Here is a 17999-nt window from a genome sequence, read left to right as displayed (position 1 = left end):
TCATGGATCACGGTGGCTGCCCCAATTCCATGGAGGCAGCAACAAAGCATAATCTGAAGCTTATAAACGATTTGAACATCCTCAGGCTTTTCAAAGACGTCAAGAAAAATATCCCTCAATTATCCACAGCCTCATGGCTCACCAAAGACAAGACAGTACCCAGACACCACCCAATCCACAACACTAGTGAATAATACAACTTAAAATTGTACTAGTAGTCTGCTTTGAGAAGCCTAAGGTTACAAAACTTACACAATCTGTAAAACTATTAAGTCCAAAGAGAAACAAATTTTTAAGCAGTGCTTGCTACATGTTCAAGGCTAAGCTTCTTGGTGTCTTATGACAATGACAGAAAGCAGACAAGGGCTCATCATTATCAAACTTAAGTTCATCTCCATGTCCCTAAAAACAACTTTAAGATGAAACAAAAATAAACACGTATTGTATAATTCCATCTACAAGTACATGCAGAGCAAGGACCTAAGGGGGCAGAAAATACACTTGTGGGTGCTTAGAACCTGAAAGGATGAGTGGGGTTGGGGAGGGTGCCCATGGAGAGTTGTGACAGCTCTGAGTAGATGGGAGGTTCTGGTCCTTCAGTGCACAGAAGATCTGCTCCATACAGAATGGACCCCACAAACAGGCTCTGGGAGTTTATAGAATCTTCTTTAAATGCACACAAAATTGTACATGTTAGTCCATTCGCCTTTGTAGCTGTGATGTGAGAGGGAAAGCCTGGGAATAAGGGGCCTGCAGCTCCTGTCAGAGCTACCTTTTAACAGCTGACTGGTGTCTATCAGTCTTCGCTGCGCTCATCTCAGGAGAAGCTGACACCACAAGGAAAGAAGAGAAAAGCTGGTGCCTTCCACCTCAGCTTACCACTGCAAGCTACCCTAGGCGCCAGGGCGAGCAAATGGATGTTTCTATTTGCTGACTCTGAAATGAACTCTAAATGAGGTATTTTTATGTTACTTCAAACTCTGCCTGGATGAACTGGAAGGACAGCAGGGTCAGAGTCACAGCAGACAGATGGACGACAGTAAGTATCACAGTCACAGCTGACACTGAATGTCAGGTAACACTCTTCCAGTGCAGTGAGCTTCCGGGGACACGGTAAAAACTTCAGCTTCCTACAGAAACTCTCAAATACCTGAACGACAAGTGCTCTCAAAGACTCTCTGCAGAAGCCCCTTTGTGATGCGGCCTGTTCTCCGGACAGAATTCTCCAGTCTCATCAGCGCCCAGTCAAACTGACTGCCGCTCTTTCTCACAGGAGCAGGCTCCTCTTGAAGATCCCTTTTTTCAGCGACAATGGCATACAATCTGGCTTGGCTCAGAAGCTCTCTGAAAAATGAAACACAATTAATAATAAACTAAGTAAATAAACTGTTATCTACACAGGGCATCACTTGTGTGAAGTTACCAAGTTCTGACAGTCACTAAAACTGCAATGCAATAGCAGAGATACTTGGAGAAGTATACACTAGCAACAAATCAATCTCTCTCCCTCTCCCTCTCTCTCTCTCTCTCTCTCTCACACACACACACACACACACACATACACACACACAAACACCCCTTCAACCTGAAGTCATGTCAAACTAACAAGCTAATAGGATGTTTCCTTACGAAAGCAGAGTAAAGCAGCCCATAACCAACTCTTCACACTCGGGAGAGTGAGACACAAGGCCAAGGTGGTCTCCAAACTCTCAAACCACCCTCATGTTTCTTTCTGGGCATAAGCTTATTATGACCGTAACTAGGTTACATCGTTATGGCTGTAACTAGGTTACGTCCTTACGAATGAGGCGCCCGCTTTCACTGCTCTGTGTCGGTCAACACAGTTTGAATGCTTCCCTCGCTCTTTAAAGTAGTAACCATCAAAGTGAAACTTCACTCTGAGCGTAAACATTATTATTTTTTTTTTTTTTTTTTGGTTTTTCGAGACAGGGTTTCTCTGTGTAGCCCTGGCTGTCCTGGAACTCACTTTGTAGACCAGGCTGGCCTCGAACTCAGAAATCTGCCTGCCTCTGCCTCCCGAATGCTGGGATTAAAGGCATGCGCCACCACGCCCGGCATAAACATTATTTTTAAAGATGTTATAAGAGCTTAGCTAAGATCATAATAATGTTTCTACAGAATAAAGTATCTTTTATTTTCTTATTTTTTGAAACAGGGTCTCACTGAGTCCAGGCTGGCCTGGAACTTCCAATAGAACCAACAATAACTTTGAACTTCTATTTTCCCTGCTTTTCCCTCTGCTAGGGCCCATGCTAATCGAGCACCCTACAATCTGAGCTACCGATATCTCTAGAAGAAGCAACTCTCTTTAAATAAATATGTTGATAGTGGAGCCTAATATACATTTCACTGTTCTAAAACATGCTACCAGTGGTATTCCATGCTACAGGAATAAATGCTATACCTGGTTTCCAAATGTCAAATCTAAAAAGTGATCCTCACATGTAAAGAATACTGTCATACATAAATCTTTGATTTTTAAAGGCTTTCTGTGAGTTCAGTATCTTACTTTTTAACATATACAATTCTTGGGGATCTACTCCAAATATATTATTCTTAGCTGCCACTAAGTTATACTACATATTACGCCTAAAAATATTAAGTCAAGAAATACTTTCAGGATAGCCACATTCTCTGGCTTGGAGACCTTTTTAACCAGTCAGTGGTGAGCTAAGTGCCCAAGTCAGCGACAGAGCATGTGTTTAGCATGCAAAAGGCCCTAGGTTTTTTCTCACTGTCCCCAAAGCCACCGTTTTCCTACATCATCAATTGACCGTGTATGTGAAGTTGCATCAAAAGCTCTGTCACTTATAAAGCAGTCTGTAACTGATACTGGAGTAGAAATTATACCAGTGACCAGAGACAAATCACAACCACCTGACCATCACATATACAGAAATAAACCAGAAACTATGGTGCGGGGGAGCGGGAGGCGGGACCTAGGGATATTGCCAAATAAGGTAATATCCTCTGCACATGCACGAGTGTGCGGACAGCTGTTTGTTAAGTAAGTAAGCAGAATTACTTAAACGATAGGTTAGCATCCCCAAACCAGAGAAGATGCATATTTCCCCCTCCCTATTTATCAAAAGCCTCAATGGTTATTCATTACTATAATAATCATCAAAAACTATTGATGACTCAGAACACCATGCAATAATTCATATAATGCAGAACTTTTTGAGCAGTAGAGGTGGACTTGCTAACTTCTATACAAATCAAGTCAGAGGACTATTAAAGAGCACACACACAACTGTTTTTACATCCCGACTGCGGTTTACCCATTTCCCCTCCCTCCTCTCCTCCTATTCCCTGCCTCTTCTATATACTTCCCCCATCACTCCTCCTCTGTTCTCTGCAGAAAAGGGCAGGCTGGGCATATCATGCAGTGTGACTAGGCACCTCCTCTCCTACTAAGGCTAGCGAAGGCAACCCAGCAGGGAAAAGGGTTCCAAAGGCAGGTAGGTGACAGAGGCAGAGACAGCTCCTGCTCCCACTGTTGGGAGTCTCACATGAAGACCGAGCTACATGACTGTGACATGTGTGGAGAGTCAAGGTCAGTCCCATGCAGGCTCCCTGGTTGGCAGTTCAGTCTCTGTGAGGTACATTTTTTTTAATGGAGCTTTAAATACTAGTATACGTTATCATCGACAACAACAGCAGCAGCAACAACAACACAACCCAGAATTTATTTTTTCCATTAATTTCCTTGTACCAGGCTGGTGACTAAACCAGAGTTTCCCATACGCCAAGCCAACACTCTATCCTAACCTGACTACAGACAGCACTGACTTTGAAGTCACCTCTGGCTTCACATCATAAGCAATGGGCATGCTGTCACAGAAAGGAGAGGGACACACTCATGGTTGGCCAAGCTGGGTCCACACAAGTTAGGAGCCCATCATTCAGGCCTGCACAAGCTGATGTATCCTGCCTCTAAATTCTAAAGCTCCACAGAAGGAGAATATATCAGCTCATGCAACTACCAATGGTAACAGCTTCCTCGTGTTTTAAGGTAAACATATTCCAGCTACCCATGCATTTTCTCCAGTAAAATCTGGTATTTTATAGTTTTGTTGTTGCTGTCTTTTTTGTTAATAATGGTGTGGCAGGTATCCATATTTTGAAATACATAAATACATGAATGAATGAATGAATGAATGAATGAATGAATATGTGGACCAGAGGATAAACTTGAGCCACTTAATCATTTCTAAGCCTGCACCATTTTTTTTTAAGAATGATTTTGAGAAAAGCAGAGCTCACACACATACACCTTCCTCTCCAGTCTCCCTACCCACCGCACCACACTAGTGTCCTGCATTAACTGGTACCTCCTTCCTGGTTAGTTTTATACCAACTTGACACAAGCAGAAGTCATCATAGAGGAGGGAGCCTCAATTTAAAAAATGCCTCTATATAGATCTGGCTGTAGACAAGTTGCTGGCACATTTTAATTAGTGATCAATGCGGGAGGGCCCAGCCCGTCGTGGGTGGTGGTCCTGAGTTCTATAAGAAAGCAGGCTGAGCATGCCACCAAGAGAAAGCTAGTAAGCAGCACCCTCCAAGACCTCTGCATCAGCTCCTGCCTCCAGGTTCCTGCCCTGTTTGAGTTCCTGTCCTGACTTCCTTCAGTGATGGACAATGATGTGGAAATGTGAGCCACATAAACCCCTTTCTCCCCAGATTGCTTTTGGTCAAGGTGTTTCACTGCAGCATAGAAACCCTAAGACACCATAGCTGGTGCTGGCTGGCAGTTATGCTCACTCTGGGATGCATGCCCATACTGATGGACCCATGGGATGCCTACAAATACAGTATGCAGCCACTGTTGGAGGACCCTACAGAATGATATCACTGTGCCTGTGTCCCACCCCATCATCCTGGGCTTCGTCCTAAATGCATGGCAAATGCAGATCATTCTACGCTTCCAGTTTGTCTTTTCCAACTGCACAGTAGCGCACAGCCACTTCAGAATGGCTCCACCTTGTAAGAACAGCGCATGTCCCTCCACACCTTTTCACATAACTTTATGAATGAAAAATACTTCATAGTGTGAGTAAGCTTACTTTATCCACTTACCTACTGAAGGCTATCCTAGTTTTTGCCAATTTCGAATAAAGCTGATATACATGTCTGTTTTTTAAGAACATAAGCCGGGTGTGGTGGTGCACGCCTTTAATCCCAGCACTTGGGAGGCAGAGGCAGGCGGATTTCTGAGTTCGAGGCCAGCCTGGTCTACAGAGTGAGTTCCAGGACAGCCAGGGCTATTCAGAGAAACCCTGTCTCAAAAAACAAAAACAAAACAAAACAAAAAGAACATAAATACTTTGCAAACGGTTATAAAACTAGCTTTTACAACAGCTATACAAAGCTTATCCCTATAGCTACCAAGAGAGCTGGTTATAGCCCTGCCAGCATTTGGTTTCCAGTTTTGGTGTACGTGGCCATTCTTCCAGGAGGAGGAGGAGGTCCTCAGTGTCTTCATTTACCATTTGCTACTGACTTGTGAAGGCTCAGGTATTTTCCATATTTATGTGCAATCTCAGTCTTCTCCAGGGATGTCTCTGCTCAAGAGTTCTGCCCAATTACAAGCTGGATCATATACTCTCTAAATGTAGATTTTTAAAATAACTGCCATGTTTTTGTTTCAAGAGTTACTCTTTCCTTTTACTGAACATGCAAAGCTGCTCTGCCGTCTTCAGACGCGTCCACCCCTTCTCTCCTTCCCTGGTGCATGAAACGGCTTAAAGTCACTTAGGAACTGTCAGGGTTAAAGATAAGGATGGGCATATAGGACAAAAAGCATGTTATTAATATTTAAATGTATTTAACACACACTGAGTAGCAGGAAATTACTACGACAGCCCCATCTTACACATGAGAAGACTGACAAATACTTCCCAAATCACAGAAAAGCTAGCTAAAGAAGTAATGGCGGAACCAACACTGACCGACATTGGCAGTCCTGTCTGAAATGAGCCCCACAGGGGACGCGAGCATCTGAGACAACCAAAGTTCAATCTCTGGGACCCACATGGCCAAAGAACAGAACCAATTCATGCAAGTTGTCCTCCAACCTCCTCAACATGCAAGCCACAGTGTGTGCACATGCCTTTAGGCGTGCCTGTGTCTGTATGGTGGCACACACCTTTAAACTCATTATTTGGGAGGCACAGTCAAATGTTCAAAGCCAGCCTAGTCTACATTGCAAATTACAGGCCACTAATAGAATACATACTGAGGCCTTGTCTCAAAATACATCAAGGAAGGGAGGGAAAATAAAGAGCAGAGGGTTAGGAAGACAGCTCCATTGCCATGAGTGTTTGCTGTGCTTGCAGAGGACCCAAGTTCGATTCCCAGCACCCACACTTGGCAGCTCGCAAATGTCTTTAGCTCCAGTTCTCAGAGGACAGGCATCTTCTGGCATCCTTCTAGATACTGGTGTGTGTGAGCGCACAGACACAGACAGACAGACATATACACACAGACACACATAGACAAACACACAGAGACATAGACACAGATACAGACATAGACACATACAGAGAAACAGACACAGATAGACAAACACACAGAGACATAGACACAGACAGATACAGACACACACACACACACATTTTAAAGTAAGAAAAAGGAAGGCCTTCACCAATGCCAACTTCTTTAATACTGTACTTGTAGGCTTTCAAAACTATAAAAAAAATATTTTTTCTGCTTCTAACTAATTACTCAGTCTCAGATACTCTCCCTTTAAGCCTAACCCTTAAGAGGACAGGGAAGAAAGCTGGCTCAGTGGTTGAGAGCACTGGCTGCTCTTCCAGGAACAGATTCAATTCCCAGCTCCCAGCCAGCTGTGAACTCCAGTTCCAGGGGATGTGACACCCTCTTCTGGCCTCTGTGGGCACCAGGCACACGTGTAGTACACAAATCTACATGTAGAAAGACGCTCACATACATAAAAGTAAACCACAATGTTTTTCACCAAGAGGACAACAGCACTCCCTTACAAGAGCATTACTTGTTAGAGTAACTGAGATCATGCAGTGAGTCTTACAATACACTTCCAGGCAGGATGGTTTCAACATCACATGTAGACAAGGAGTCTCCATTTCAGAAGGTTTACTTCTTAAAAGATTTTAAAAATCACACCTAGCTCTTTTCATATCAACATTTTTGCTTAAGACAAATAAAGTTATAAAAATATTAGTTTAAGGGCTTCAGAGACGGCTTAATGGTTAACAGCACTGGGTGCTCTTCCAGATGAAGTTCAATTCCCAGCACCCATAGGTAGTCAACCATCTGTAACTCCAGTTCTAAGGGAATCCGATGCCCTCTTCTGGTCTCCATGGGTACTACATGCACATGGTGAACAAATATACCCATTTACATAAAATAAAACCAATTTATTAAACGTCAATTTAAACCTAAAACCAACGTAAACAAGATATTAAATATATAAATAGTAAGTACTCAGAATGGGCCCAACAAGTAAAAATCTGCAGACAGAACACAGTGCCCTAGGTTTGGGCAACACTAAGAAAGTGTCCCTAATGGGCCTAGCAAGTAAGCTTAGCAAACGTAATCAAAACACGTGCTAGGTACTGGGCATGAAAGAGGCAGGTCTGGATGCAGGTTTGTATTAAAGGGATTCCTGCTTGTCCTGATCTCCAAATGTACTCTTCCCTCTACACCCTAACCAATCTGCTGTTCTCCCTCCAGGGAAGGAAGCTCTTTGGTCCTGCATTACTCATTGAGGCCACCAATCGGCAGCACCAACACTGTTTCTGACAGGCCATGCTGTCTTTCTCACAGTCGACATACATTTTGTCAAACTCTCCTCTGGGTCAGGACCCACCACATCAATCAAGGAGCTAACACGGCAATCAAGCGGCTTTTTCAGCACCCCATTCAAAATCAAAGCGTGGCTTAAGTCCAAGGTCTTTGGTTTACCCTGTAAACACTCTGAACGCACAGTGCATGTCTGGCTCCCTCTTGGGCCTGGGAGGTGGGTGGCTCAGTGGCTAGAGGCATTTGCCTCAGTCTGGTTGTTGAGGGGAGGAGAAAGCTGAAAGCTGTCCTCTGCCTTCATATGTTTACTGCGGCACATGCACCCATACACATGAGAACGCACACACGCTCAGTCGGACCAAAGGACAAATGGCAGATGGACGGTCTCCATCCCAAAAACAAATGTGACTGCCCCTTTTTGAAATTACCAACCAAGTATTGAGTTCTTCTTATGAGGTTGTAACGCCAATAAATGGGACTGCCTGTCATAGCCTCACGAGCCTGTGTACAGAGAGCAGAGGCTCAGTCCCGGGATTCACAAGCCCAAAGCCTCAGACTCTTAAAAACTATTGAAAGCTTTCCAAAATGTTTGGTAAAAATAGAACATTTTCTTCTCTTCCAATGACAGCATCATGTTCACCTCTGGGCCACAAGCATCTAGCTAGGTGCACCTTTATACAGACTTAGCTTCAAGATTACAGGTTCAGCTTTCCTCTGGAAGGTGGAAAATCTCAGGAGAAATAGGAGTAGCCAAGGGGAGAAACAGCAGGAGAGAGCAAAGCCCTCCTGACCCTCTTCACAGAGAAGATAAAAATGGGAAGAATTGGCTTTTAAAAAGGAGAGAAGAAAAAAATACTAAAAGGGAAACTGGAGAGCAAGAAATATCCAGAGGTGCATATTCCTGGGTGCTTTGATTGTGAAAACTGATCAAGCAATTCTAACAACTTCACTCAATAATGCCTATTTGTCCAACTCAGAACAGCAGAGCTGGAAAACAAAACCAGGGTGAACACGCAGCACCAGCACACCCCAGGACCAGCACACCCCAGGACCACACACCACAGGGCCACAGTGCAGCACCAGCACACCCCAGGACAACACACCACAGCATCACGCTGCAGCACAGAGAGGGCTAAGGGCTCTTTTCAATCTTCATCTCATGCTACCCCTCGCAATATCTACTTGTTTGTTGAATGTTTGACACCTACTCCATGAACACAATTAGACCTCAAGGGAGGCAACATAGTAAGAGAAGTCCTTTAAGGACTAGCAGCAGGTCTACAGTGTCACAGGTAATAGCATCTGGTGGTTATGTATGTACCAGGACTTAAGGGACAGATGGCAGAGGCAGTGGGAAAGGCCTGCCAGTGGGAGCGAATTCTCAGCACAGGAGAATGAACACCACATTCAAAAGTAGAGAGCTGTACATCTTGGTCCAGTAAAGCCCTCATGATCAGTCCAACAGCACCTCTGTCGTCTGCAGGCTTGCTAAGACCCTGGCCAGGTCTCCAACGTCAGTCTCCACATGTTCACATGATCATTTTAGCTATGGCAGGGATAACAGCTTACATGGAAAGACAGAAGGCGTGAGACCACTCCAGTTTCCAAAACACCTGTGAGAGCAGCTGCCGGGCCGTGGCTCTGGAAACAGCTGCAGTGGGGAACATGAAATGACATGGCCACTTCTCCAGGAACCCTGGGGAAAGGATGATGGGGGCACCAGAGAGGAGGCACCCATTCCAGATGAAGGAGAGCTCCCAGGATTTTATCATTTGTTAATGAAAGGGGACAACAAGATGTATGTGGGAAAATAAACAAAAGAACAACAAAGCACAAACACGCGTGGGCTCTAAGTAACAGAAACGGCAACACTCACAGCTGTGTTCCATTCAAGACGTGTTGGGTTTGAAGTACCTGTAGCTGGGCAAGGAGCTATCCAACTGACTATCCACCTCCAGGAAAAGCAATGCAGCTGCCAGGCTAGAGGGGCAAGCAGTGCCTAAGGCACTGGAGATGACAGGGCCAGCTACAAGGAGGACACACAAGTGAGGAGGCAGGAGCCGCTGCGGCCAAGCCTCTAAGCACGTTGAGCATCTAATGTACAACACGGGCACAGCAGCAAGAAGGCAGGTGCAAAACAATCCTGAGAAACAGAACTGACATTGCCTTCCTGGTGCCTCCTGAAAAGAAGAGGAAGAGAGGCAGACTCTGTCAGAGACTCAGGCCCGAAACACACTTGATAACTACGGTGTCTCCAGCAAAACTCAAGGAAAACCAACACACATCCACACACTCATAAATGACTTTTGGAAACACACTAACAGTATGATACTACTGGCTCTCTCTGGGTGACAGTTAAGGAAACACACTAACAGTATGACACTGACTCTTTGGGTGACAGTTAAGGAAGATTGTTATTCCACAAGGAGCATGAGTTCTATGGTTTAAAAAATGTAAACGGGGCTGGGGAGGTGGCTCAGCAGTTAAGAACACTTCCTGCTCTTCGAAGGGACCCAAGTTCAGTACCCAGAACCCACGTCAGTACCCACGTCAGTACAACTCCAGGGGCCTTAACACCTTCTGAAGACACCACACACACAAATACATACACCCGAAAGAATATTTTTTTTTCTAAATAGTTAAGATTCTGGTCATATGGTACACACATTTTATTTCAGCACTTGGAAGGCAGAAACAGGTCATTCTCTGTGAGTTTAAGTCCCCCAAACAGCCAGGTATCTATATACTGATACTGTATCAAAAAAAAAGTAAGAAATCCAACGAAGCCTCAGGCACAACATGAAAACAGTGTACGACAGTGAATGAGAAGCTAGCAAAGGAGACAGGAAACCATGGGCAAGAAAGAGAGCAACTGGGAAGCTTCTAGAATAAATAGAGTCCTGAGAAAGTTTGTGTTTTCCACACAGGCTTAGAAACTGTGGGATAGGAGACTGGCAGGAAAGTGTTCAAAGTCCAGAGAAAGAGAACAAATACTACTTCACTGGCTGCCATGACCTGAACACGCGTTAACAAGACCACGTACTATGCTTGAGTAGGTTCCTCTCTACGGGGAAACACGCATGTGGGGAAACACGTGCATGGGTCACCCCGGCATAGTCATGTTACTGCTTACAGCTTTTCTTCCATTTATCTTTTGTATGTGCATGCATACTGTGGAGGTCAGAGACAAGTTGTGGGAGCCGTTCTCTCCTTCCATGTGGGTCCTGCATTCAATCAAAGGTCACCAGGCTTGCAGAGAAAGTGCCTTTTCTTGATGAGCCACCATGCTGGCTGACCCCATGCAGCCAGTTTTCAGATCGTGGGAGAGAAAGCTCCTGAAGAGACACCCGGATGCTGAATGACTGAACAAGCTTTACAAAGACACTGGGTGCCCTCCCTTACAGACAAGTGAGATCCAGGGGAGCTTGGTCAAAGGTCCATTCAAGAGTATGCAGCGAGGAAGTGGAACCCGGGTCTGATGAACACCCAGATGTGTCACTAAAATGTGTTCAGTTTCTGCCAAACCCAACAGCAAACATCAATGCCTGCACTGAAGCAGCACTAGCCCTGGCCCCGAGGGGCCTCGGGTGAAGGACTAGATTCTAGTCACTAGAAAGCTAAAGGAACTGGCACTGCTGTCTCAGAAGACATGAAAGTTAGGGCACGATTTCACTGTTCAAGCCTACCACAAAAATAGAGGCAAGATCCTAACTTACAAATAAGCATCTCTCCAAAGACAACCAAGTTGTTCAGACATCATGAAGCAGTTCCTCCATCTATCTAGTTATACGCCGTGCCGGGCTGGCCCATGAAGACAGTTACTTCTATTACAGTGTTATTAGGATACACATCAAGCCCTGGATCTCATGAAATAGTCCTAACCTTATACTGTGCCCACCTGTGTGCCTAAAGAAACTTAAGGCCTGGGCTGTTGAGTCATTTGTCCAATAGCATAATGCAAAAAAAAAAAAAAAAAAAAAAAAAAAAAAAAAACTGAAGCACCCTCAGTCCATGGCGCCCCACTCCAGATCATACTTCCTAAGCCTGTTTGCTAGACCCCAAAGTTCTTGTGTGGGGCGTTCAACTGTCAATTTCTTTCCGGTACTAAAACCTAAGCACCCAACCTTCCTATATCAGTGGACTAGAATATCTATGTTCATTATGTGAACATACTTGTTTCCCTATAGCCTCGATCCAGTAAGGCATATACTCACAAAAATACAGGACACTAACTAGGATCTTAACTTGTTTTTGCAGTAGGTACATAGATCCCAACAGAGCACCTTGCACGTGTCCTTTAATCCATTCTAGTGTGACAATCTCCAACCCACGACATCTGTATAAATACTAAAGGAAAATTCCACTCAGCACAACGCAAGCAAAAACCCGAACTGGCCATGATCAAATGTCAAGTTCTAAACTATCCCTAGATCACTAGAACTTCAAACCCCAATCCCAAGAAAAAGAAAATGAAAACCCAAAGCCTCGTAGGACTACAGACTAGCAGGTTACTGGTCACCAGCGTGCGAGAGCACCCAGGAAAGGGTACTCCTAAGGAAAGGCACAACCCCTGTCCCCACCTCAGCCCCACCCACTCCCCCAAAGCCATTGAGCTTCACGGGCCGTTCCAAAGCTAGAGCAGGTAGCGACCTCAAGCAGCAAGCCGGAAGCCAGCCATGCCCTCGACCATGACCTTCTCAAGACGCTCAACCTTGTCACCCCAAACCACTGGCAAAGCATGGAGGAGGGGGTGGCCTCATGCCTGAGAAGCCGGGACCACGGAATTGGAGCAAATGAGCAGGACACCAGCCCGTCCACCGCAGCCGGTCAGGAGGAAGGGTCCGGTACTCACCCTGCAGCGGGCCGGCTACCAACAGCCGCGACCCGGACGACGGAGGACAGCCGGCCGGGGCCGCCCGCAGGGAGGCGCAGGGACAGCGGGAGGCGCGGGGCCGCCGCGGCCCCGAGCAACCAACGCGCGGGTCTCAGTAGGGCTGCCATGGCTCAGCGTACCCAAGGCAGGATGCACGCTCCTGCAGAGGACCTGGAGGAGCACGTGACGACCCGGTCGCCCCTAGTGGGACAAACTAAGGACCGAGGGCGTCCAGCGGAGGGGGAGGCAGATCCCCGCCAAGGCTCACGGGAGAGGAAAGCCGAGTTCACGGGATACCCTGGATCCGCCTTCTGTTTTACTATACATTGTTTTTTTGTCTTCCGTTCACAGTGTCCCTGTTCCTTTGTCCAGCGCCCCGGCTCTCAGCAAGCCCGGCGACAACACCCCTCCACTTTGAAGTTGGTAGAGCCCCCTAGAGGTCGGCTCCGCCCATGCCCGCGCAAAGGCTTGTGGGGGGCCAACAAGGAGCGAAACCGAGGGTTGCCGGGAAGGGCCGACCGTGCAGATCCCGGGGTGCCTACGACGTTCCAGCCTTGCGCCTCGGTTGCTACCGAGCCGCTGCCCTAGCTGCTCAGTGACGTAGTTCCTGCCGAAGCTCTCAGAAACGGCGGCCAGAGGAAAGCTTGACGAAGAGAACTGGGAGGCTGTGGACCTCCAGGTTAGCTACATGCTATTTGTGTGACTGGGGATGGGGTAGATGAATATATAGACCTCATCCTAAGTGCCTCGCTTCATGAAATCAATGGATTCTAATAAAGGTCCTATAATTTTAAATGTCAAGGTTGAAGTTTCTTTTTCTCAGTGCCCCGCTCCTTCCAGTTAATGCACTAAGCATCTAAGGTAGTGAGTGGTGCCGTTGTCTGAAGATAGGTCTGGAGCTAGGAAAACAAGTTCTTGCCCTCACAGAGCTCGCATACTGAAAGGGTTCCCTGTGCACTCGTGTGAACCTGGGAACAGGTTTCCACTCTACTTAGTTATTCCTTGACTGCTACCAACTGAACAGTCAAATTCTCCCTCTGCAAGTTTTCCCATCTGGCTGTTTCTCCTGCTAGACAACAAACTTCAGAGTGCACAGAATCAGAATGCGGCCTCTTTTATGGCGAAAGCTCGTGATCAGTTGAAGACACTTCGTGCTTTGAGCACTTATTGAGTGGATATACGTTCAGAGTTAACTTGGCTTAGCTTTCTTTTGGAGAAGCTAATACCGCTCTGCAAGATGAATTTACTCTGAGTTACTATAGAGCACTATGATAGAATATAATTCTCTCATTCAGCATTAGTACTATTTATTGAGCACATATTTTGTGTCAGGCACTATTTGGAATGCTGGGAATACAACATGGGGGGGGGGCGGAATCTCAATTTCGACAAAATTCCGTACATCTAAAGAAACATAAGAATTGTGATATAAATAAAAGATTAAAGGTAGGTTACAGTCTGTGGTGATTAATTTTGATAGGATTTAGTATTACCTTGGAAACCAGCCTTTAAGCAAGTGAGGGAGTTTTTACATTGGATTAGTTGAAGTGGCTAGACCCACCCTGAATGTGAGTGATACCACTGGGTCCCACTGAGTGTAGCTGTGACGCAAAATCATTTGCTATTTTTAAAAAAATATTTATTTTATTATGTTTATGAGTGTTTTGCCTGCATGTATGTGTGTAACCACAAGTGTGCCTGGTGCCCTTGAAGGTCAGGAGAGGGCTTCAGATGTCCTGGGATTGCTGTTAGAGACGGATGCAAGCTGCTGTGGTGGTTGCTGGGAAATGAACCAACCAGCAGAATGCAGAGAGTCCAGGCAATAGTCACACCCAAGGAAGGCTAGGGCTTTGGATGCAAATGTGAAATGAGGTTGGTGGAAGTAATTATGATGATGGACTTTCTAAGTGTTTACTCCTAAAACTCTACTCCTCCGTTGTGAAGTGTGGTCTTAATTGTCAGCATGATGGAACGCAGAATCAATCGCCTTGGGAACGGGCTTTTGGGAAGCCTTCTTGGTGTTAGGGTTTTAAGTGAGAAACCCACCCTGAGTATGTCTGTGAATGTGTGTGTGTGTGTTTGAGTGTGTGTGTGTTTGACTGTATGTGTGTGTGTGTTTGAGTATGTGTGTGTTTGACTGTATGTGTGTGTGTTTGAGTGTGTGTGTGTTTGAGTGTGTGTGTGTTTGAGTGTGTGTGTGTGTGTGCACGTCCCATGGGCTGGAGTCCCAGAGTGGATAAAAAGACAAAGCAAGTGCAGCCCCAGTAGCTCACCTCGCTCTTCCAGCTAGAGATGCAATGTGACACAGCCAGGCCTCCCTCCATGACTGTACTCCTTCTCAAAGCATGAGCCGAAACATCTCCTTCCTCCTTTTCACTGTTTCTTTCAGGTATTCTACCACCACAGTCAGCAAAGTAACCTGCCAGCCGACACCCCATCGCCACACCAGCCTGTGTTAGCTAGTTGTAACTGTGACACAGTGGCCCACATGAACAGCTTCCAAGGAGGAGAGGTCCATTTTTGTTCACATTTTCAGAGGTTTTGGTCGATGTTTTCTTTGCCTGCCTCATTTGAGCAGAACATCACAGTGGCGGGTATGTGGAGGAGGGTCTTAGTGAGGGTCTACTGCATGGTGAAGAGACACCATGACCAAGGCAAGTCTTATAAAGGAAAACAGATATTTGGGGCTGGCTTACAGGTTCAGAGGTTCAGTCCATTATCATCAAGGTGGGAGCATGGCAAGATTCAGGCGGCATACTGCAGGCAAAGCTGAGAGTTCTACATCTTCATCTGAAGACTGAAGGCTGCTAGTGGAAAACTGATTTCCAGGCAGCTAGGATGAGGGTCTTAAGCCCATACCTACTCCAACAAGGCCATGTTGTAACCCCCGAATTACTGATACTAGAGAGACTTCAGTGTTGTACAAACAGTTTGCCTCTGTGTTCCCCGCCAGAGGCTCCCATCCTCCCTCCCCTTCCCCTAGTGTTAGAATGGCACGAAACACTCCTGCTGATAAGCAGCAAAACTCCAGGTGCCTGTCCTTGAGACCTTAGAGAAATAACAAGCCCCAGGGAGACCATGGGGGAAAAAAGGTAAACAGAGGTCAGGTCACAGACAGTTAAGGCTGGCCATAAAATTAGTCCTTGAAGCTGGGCGTGGTGGTGCACACCCGGCCACACTGTTCCTAACTATACTGTATATAAACCCAATGTTTTCTAGACTCAGGGTTGCTTGCCAACATACATGAAGTGAGTGCTAGGTGGGCAAACTGAGTTTGAACTTGAAAATAAAAGACTCTTTTTCAAGATGCAGTGGACTTTGCAATTCTTGGGCTCGTCTGGGTTTCCCGTGAACTCAGGGCACAACAGCCACACCTCCTAATAGTGCCACTCCCTGGGCCAAGCCATCACAAGGGGGTCCTTTGCTTCATGTAGGACAGGAAGTGGAGACAAGAGAAGGGGACTGGTGACCAGGTATAACTTTCAAAGGCAATGACTTAATGGCCTACTTTCTCCCTGTAAGCCAGTGGTTTTCAGCCTTCCTAATACTGCGAGGTGTTAACACAGTTCCTCGTGGTACGGCAACCCCCAATCATGCAATTATTTAGTTGCTACTTCATTCTGTAACTTTTCTACTGTTATGAATCTTAATGTAAGAATTTGATATGTGGGATATCTGCTATGCGACTCCTGTGAAAGGGTCACGCAATCCTGAAGAGGTCTCAACCCCCAGGCTGAGAGCCACTGCTCTAAGCCCTGTCTCCTGAAGTTTCTACCATCTCCCAAAATAACAGCACCAGCTGGGGCAAAGTGTTCAACACCTGAACGCGTAAGGGATATTCCGTATGTAAACAAGCGTTCCACCCTTGAACCTGAAGGATCGTGGCCATCTCAGAATGTAAGATGCACACAATCCAGCCCGAGTTCTCAACATCACCGCTGAATCTCAGCTCTTGCTGTTGTTGAGCTCTGACGCTAAAAGGTTGAAGTCTGACATTACTGGAAAGCCCCGAGCTCAGTGCAACATGGTGGACTCCCTTGGTCAGCAAGGCTTCCTCTTCTCAACTTGGGAGATCCCAGACCCCACATCCTCTTCCTGCAGAATGTCGCATAGTCTTGGTTAGATTGCAAGTTCAACTTCCTTCCTCCAGGTAAGAACCCACTCAGCTAGAACCTGAAATTCCTGGAACGCCTCCCCATGCTAATGAGGTGTCTCAGTACCTTAGCCTTCAGCCAATGACCTTTGCCCACTCTGGACATCCCTTCCCCCATCCCGATAATTATACAGCCTTTGATTCATCTCAAATAAAGTTGATCTGTCTCCCCGAAGCTGATCTCAGAATGTGTGGTCACTTCTGTTCATACTCACAGGCCCTCTGAGACCCTGTTCATCGACTCCGCTCCCTTCCCTCGTGGGCTGCTGGCCATCTACCCCATGAGAGATGAGAGAAGGGAAATTCACATCTTAGCTGTAATCCCCTTTTAAAAAAGAATTAAAAGACAAAAACAAATTATGTACTTCAAACTTACAGTGACACAGTAAACATCTCCATTCCCAAAGGAAGCGATGGGGCCTTAGAGAAGAGGGATGGGACCAAAGAGACCAAAACCCAGCAGAACAAACATTAAATGCTACAACTCCATGTCCAGCACCCAGGCATGTGATATCACAATGGAAGATTCAATAGTCTTGAGCAGCCCCAGCACTTGGCCCTGCTATTTACAAGTTCTAGTAAAGATGGGGGCATGAGAGAAAGGGAGGGAGATGGGAGGATCATGGGAGAACAGGGTTTGCTCATTTTCGGTTCAGACCTTGCCAGTATCTTCAAAGGATACCTTAGGCATACTCACGAAGCAGGGCGCAGCTGAAGAGAAGTCCAGGGGGAGAATCCTTGATCTCCCCTTGGCTTATTCTGAATAATGTAAAACCTTTCAGATGTTGGTAAACTAGAGTCCTGATTTCCATCGTCTGGAATAGTCTGAGTCGAGTTACTGAGGAAAAACAACTTAGAAGTCGAACTTCACAAAAGTCTGAACTCTGTGGTTTTCTGTTGTGTAAAACTAGTTGCCCTGGCTAGTTTGTATTGTCAGCTCGACACAACCAAGAGTCATCTGGGAAGAGGGAGTCTCAACTGAGGCATTGTCAAGACCGGAAGGGCTTACGGCAGTGTCTCTTGGGAACTGTCTTGATTATTGACTGGTGTGGTAGGACCCAGGCCATTGTGATGGTAGCACCCCTTGGCAGGTGGTCCTGGGCTGTATATGGAATTAGCTGAGCAACCTCAAGTGTGAGCATATCAGTACACAATACGTTTCTG

At 46.1% G+C, this 17999-nt stretch overlaps 1 protein-coding gene across 2 annotated transcripts in view; it reads right to left on the bottom strand.

The window, feature by feature from the left end:
* Lrpprc (leucine rich pentatricopeptide repeat containing) overlaps positions 1–12879 on the bottom strand; it is an 83701-nt gene extending 70822 nt beyond the window's left edge. Inside the window, exons 1-2 of one of the 2 annotated variants that reach the window (XM_021186193.2) lie at positions 12662–12879; positions 1151–1344 (exon numbers count right to left, since the gene is read on the bottom strand). In XM_021186193.2, coding sequence (XP_021041852.1) covers positions 1151–1344; positions 12662–12810 — 343 coding nt within the window. In that variant the 5' untranslated portion in view covers positions 12811–12879. Of the gene's footprint in view, positions 1–1150; positions 1345–1629; positions 1731–12661 lie in introns of those variants that run through there. The other variant, XM_085832957.1, reaches the window with a different exon arrangement.
* Positions 12880–17999: the final 5120 nt, after the last annotated feature.

Source organism: Mus caroli, unplaced genomic scaffold (genome assembly GCF_978045245.1).
Source record: "Mus caroli unplaced genomic scaffold, Mus_caroli_1 scaffold_18, whole genome shotgun sequence".
In the NCBI taxonomy this organism is placed as follows: domain Eukaryota; kingdom Metazoa; phylum Chordata; class Mammalia; order Rodentia; family Muridae; genus Mus; species Mus caroli.
Note: the sequence above shows the minus strand (reverse complement) of the source record. Positions and strands in the feature narration are given on the sequence as shown.